Source organism: Littorina saxatilis, unplaced genomic scaffold (genome assembly GCF_037325665.1).
Source record: "Littorina saxatilis isolate snail1 unplaced genomic scaffold, US_GU_Lsax_2.0 scaffold_2247, whole genome shotgun sequence".
NCBI classification, from domain to species: Eukaryota; Metazoa; Mollusca; class Gastropoda; order Littorinimorpha; family Littorinidae; genus Littorina; species Littorina saxatilis.
This window is the reverse complement of record NW_027126540.1, coordinates 5,178-10,000: the sequence shown is the minus strand read 5'-3', so window position 1 is coordinate 10,000 and position 4,823 is coordinate 5,178. Positions and strand designations below refer to the sequence as shown.

Here is a 4,823-nt window from a genome sequence, read left to right as displayed (position 1 = left end):
AAAAATCAAGAAATTATATAACACGATAAACACATACAGTCGACTCCGGTTAATCGGCCACTTTTGGGACTGACTGAATTATAGCCGATTATCCGAAGTGGCCAACATCGAACGCAGAAGAAGAAGAAGAAGAATCCGAAGTGACCGATTATCCGAACATCGCATCGGGAAGTTCCTCAGAACAAAAATGTTGGATGTTGGAAGTTACTTATGGTAGCGGAAAGCGGACGTTTCGTGCATTTCTTCAGTAAATATTTAATTGAACAATTGATTATAATTATTAAGGTTTTAAGATGGGAGAATGAAGTTTAGTCTTTTTCCAAAGGTCTTGTAAAAAAAAAATCGTAAGTAGAGTGTTGTTTTACTGCTTTCTAAGGCAACCATGTCATTTTACATTGGATAAGCTTCTGAATCAGCTGCATGATTGACTGATTGACAAACAGACAAGCAGACAAACAAATAAACAGACTTTTCTTCTTCTCTATTGGTGTTAACTTACCGCAGCTCTTCTTCTCTATTGGTGTTAACTTACCGCATCTCTTCTTCTCTATTGGTGTTAACTTACCGCAGCTCTTCTTCTCTATTGGTGTTAACTTACCGCAGCTCTTCTTCTCTATTGGTGTTAACTTACCGCAGCTCTTCTTCTCTATTGGTGTTAACTTACCGCATCTCTTCTTCTCTATTGGTGTTAACTTACCGCAGCTCGTCTTCTCTATTGGTGTTAACTTACCGCAGCTCGTCTTCTCTATTGGTGTTAACTTACCGCAGCTCGTCTTCTCTATTGGTGTTAACTTACCGCAGCTCTTCTTCTCTATTGGTGTTAACTTACCGCAGCTCTTCTTCTCTATTGGTGTTAACTTACCGCAGCTCTTCTTCTCTATTGGTGTTAACTTACCGCAGCTCTTCTCGTCATCTCCATCACCACAGTCATCTGTTCCATCGCACACACTGCTGTAAGAAATACAGCGATGGTTGCTACAACTCCACATGTCCGCCAGACAATGCCATTGATCTGCAGTGTAAATAAATGAAAATATGTATATAAAACACATAATTAAGTAAATTGAAACTGGTTTGAAACTTAACATAACAAGATTTAGTTTAGTCCAATCCAGTCCATATCATTCACTTACCACACTGTTTCTCGTCACTGCCATCACCACAATCGTCGTGACCATTGCACCGGCTGGATTTCGAGATACAGCGGTTGTTGCTGCACTTCCACCTGCCAGTTGGGCAAATCCAGTGCTCTGTAAATGTATGACTGTATATCGATGGACAATTTAAATCCCGCATCGAGTATCAAAACAGCTATACATTCAGTCAGTCGATAACTCCTTTCATGTCACACGGAGCTTTCACCGCGCGTTTTTCTGACTAAGGTGGTGCTGGATTTACCTTTCACATATCGATTTAAAAGATGTTCGTGAAATCAGAGTTTCTGACTGATTTAAGCCTATCTCTCTCTCTCTTTCTCTCTCCCTCTCTCTCTCTCTCTCTCGCTCTCTCTCTCTCTCTCTATCTCTTTCTCTCTCTCTATCTCTCTCTCTTTCTCTCTCTCTCTCTCTCTCTCTCTCTCACTCTGACCCACCACATTTGTCCTCGTCACTACCGTCCCCACAGTCGTCAACTCCGTTACAGCGATCTGGCTTCCAGATGCATCGGTTGTTTTTACATTTCCACCAGGTGGGCGAACACTTCCATCTCTCTGCAAAATAAAGGACAACATGAAATGAATATTTTGTACAAGATATTGCCGAAGTAAAATGGTAGCCTGGAAGTACGTTGGCATGGAGTAAACCACCACAATGGTTATCGGAGAATGTGGGATTAGAAACACAACATATAAACATGATTACAGTGATGTACGCACGCACACACATGCTCACATCGGTACACTTTTGCATATGCTCATCCGTCCATTCATTCAATAATCTATTAGGTTTTATGTTGGCTTATTATGTCATCATCATTATATGCACCTTTCCCACCATACATCCAGACTACCAAGAAGGAGGTGGGGGGGGGGGGGGGGTGCGCAGGGTGCACGTGCACCCCCACCCCTGTCCTCCAGCTAACAACATTAGACAGATATGTTATTTTTTACTTCGGAATTTGCAAAGATGATTCTGTGGCAGTTTCTAAGCTCAGATGGCACTAGATAGCACGCGTTTGCTTTTACGGCTGCACGCCTTTAAGTTACATTTTTGAATTATATGTGCACCACGCCCCCTTCCCCCCCCCCCTCCGCCCCTGCAACCAAACATACCACACCGCTCCTCGTCACTCCCATCAGCACACTGGATCTCGCCATCACAACGCCAGTCGTTCCAAATGCATTGTTCGTTATTGCATCTCCACTGATTTGCTTTTGGACATGCTGTAAGTGGAGATAAGGGCGATCAATGAAGTTGTGTGGAACAGAGGAATAATAAATCTTAACAAGTCGCGTGAGGCGATATTACTACATTTAGTCAAGCTGTCGAACTCACAGAAACTGAAACTGAACGCACTGCATTTTTTTCACCAAGACCATATAGCATCGTCAGTCCCCGGCACATGTAAAACGCAATGAAATTGACAAGCCAGTCAGTATAGCCTAGTAGCGGTTGGGTTTACCAGGATAGCGCTTTTTTGTGTATAATTATCTATTCTTTCCAACTTGATGATTTGTTTTTAATCCAAACATAAAATATCTATATGTTTTTGGAATTGGGAACCGACAAGGAATAAGATGATATTGTTTTCAAATCGTTTTCGGAAATTTAAGTGTTAATCATAATTTTCATATTTTTAATTTTCTGCGCTTGTTTTAATCTGAATAAAACATGTTTATATGTTTTGTGAATCAGAAAGTAATGAAGAATAAGACAAGACATCATTATTTTTGGGTCGTGTTATAAACAAATAATTTTAATTACCATTTTCTTATTTTTAATGACCAAACTGATTAATCAATGCTTAAGCCTCTGGACAAGCTGAAATGCAACACCAAAGTCTGGCTTTTATTTGAAAATTGCGTGACCTACATTTTAATTAATTTGCTTTAAAAATGAAGGCGTGACATTGTCGCCTCAACTTTCACAAAAAGCCGAATATGACGTCATCAAAGAATATGATCAACAACATGAAAAACAAGCGTGAGGATATCATACCCAAGAACTTTCATGTAAAATTTCATGAAGATCAGTTAAATAATTTTCTCTGAATCAGACACACACACACACACACACACACACACACACACACACACACACACACACACACACACTCACAAACACACAAACACACACACTCACACACACATACACACACTCACACACACACACACACACACACACACACACACACACACACACACACACACACACACACACACACACACACACACAATGACATACCACAGTTTTGCTCATCAGTGGAATCCCCACAGTCGTCATTCCCATCACAGCGATCCATGTACGGGATACATTTGTTGTTTTTACATTTCCACCAGTTGGGTGAGCAGTTCCAGTGCTCTGCAAAGATAATTAACAAGTCGCGTAAGGCGAAAATACAATATTTAGTCAAGTAGCTGTTGAACTCACAGAATGAAACTGAACGCAATGCAACGCAGCAAGACCGTATACTCGTAGCATCGTCAGTCCACCGCTCATGGCAAAGGCAGTGAAATTGACAAGAAGAGCGGGGTAGTAGTTGCGCTGAGAAGGATAGCACGCTTTTCTGTACCACTCTTCGTTTTAACTTTCTGAGCGTGTTTTTAATCCAAACATATCACATCTATATAATTTTGGAATCAGGAACCAACAAGGAATAAGATGAAAGTGTTTTTACATTGATTTCGAAAATTTAATTTTGATCATAATTTTTATATTTTTAACTTTCAGAGCTTGTTTTTAATCCAAATATAACATATTTATATGTTTTTGGAATCAGAAAATGATGGAGAATAAGATGAACGTAAATTTGGATCGTTTTATAAAAATTTCAGTTTTTTTTTTACAATTATCAGATTTTTAATGACCAAAGTCATTAATTAATTTGTAAGCCACCAAGCTGAAATGCAATACCGAATTAGTCCGGGCTTTGTCGGAGATTACTTGACCAACATTTCAACCAATTTGGTTGAAAAATGAGAGCGTGACAGTGCCGCCTCAACTTTCACGAAAAGCCGGATATCACGTCATCAAAGACATTTATCAAAAAAATGAAAAAAAACGTCTGAGGATATCATACCCAGGAACTCTCATGTCAAATTTCATAAAGATCGGCCCAGTAGTTTAGTCTGAATGGCTCTACACACACACACACACACACACACAGACAGACACACACACACACACACACACACACGCACATACACCACGACCCTCGTCTCGATTCCCCCCTCTATGTTAAAACATTTAGATAAAACTTGACTAAATGTAAAAATGAAGTTGAAGTGCAACGCCAAGGCTCTGCATTACCCCAGCGAAGGACACATAGGTCTCTCTTTCTCTACATGGTCTGTGTGGCCGAGTGGTAACGCACTTGCGCTCGGAATCGAGAGGTTGCGTGTTCGACCCTGGGTCAGGCCGCTATTTTCTCCCCCCTTTCCTAACCTAGGTGGTGGGTTCAAGTGCTAGTCTTTCGGATGAGATCGTGAGGCTGATGTTGATAATGATGTTGTTGATGATGATAATGGTATTACATGTATGAATCGTCCTATTTCAAGAGAAGATGTGCTTGTTGCAATGAGAAAGTTAAAATCTGGAAAATCAGCTGGACCAGATGGTATTATTGGTGAGCTCTTGAAACATTCTGATTGTGTAATAATTGATTTT

The 4,823-nt window shown here is 40.3% G+C and overlaps 1 protein-coding gene across 1 annotated transcript in view; it reads right to left on the bottom strand.

Moving 5' to 3' along the window:
* The window catches only part of LOC138954977 (vitellogenin receptor Yl-like), a gene marked incomplete at its 3' end in the record, with an annotated part of 4,579 nt that extends 1,120 nt beyond the window's left edge, over positions 1 to 3,459 (bottom strand). The window contains exons 1-5 of the mRNA XM_070326714.1: positions 3,402 to 3,459; positions 2,270 to 2,380; positions 1,592 to 1,708; positions 1,134 to 1,250; positions 863 to 1,012 (exon numbers count right to left, since the gene is read on the bottom strand). Of these exons, the coding sequence (XP_070182815.1) occupies positions 863 to 1,012; positions 1,134 to 1,250; positions 1,592 to 1,708; positions 2,270 to 2,380; positions 3,402 to 3,459 (553 nt within the window). The remainder of the gene's footprint in view (positions 1 to 862; positions 1,013 to 1,133; positions 1,251 to 1,591; positions 1,709 to 2,269; positions 2,381 to 3,401) is intronic.
* Positions 3,460 to 4,823: the final 1,364 nt, after the last annotated feature.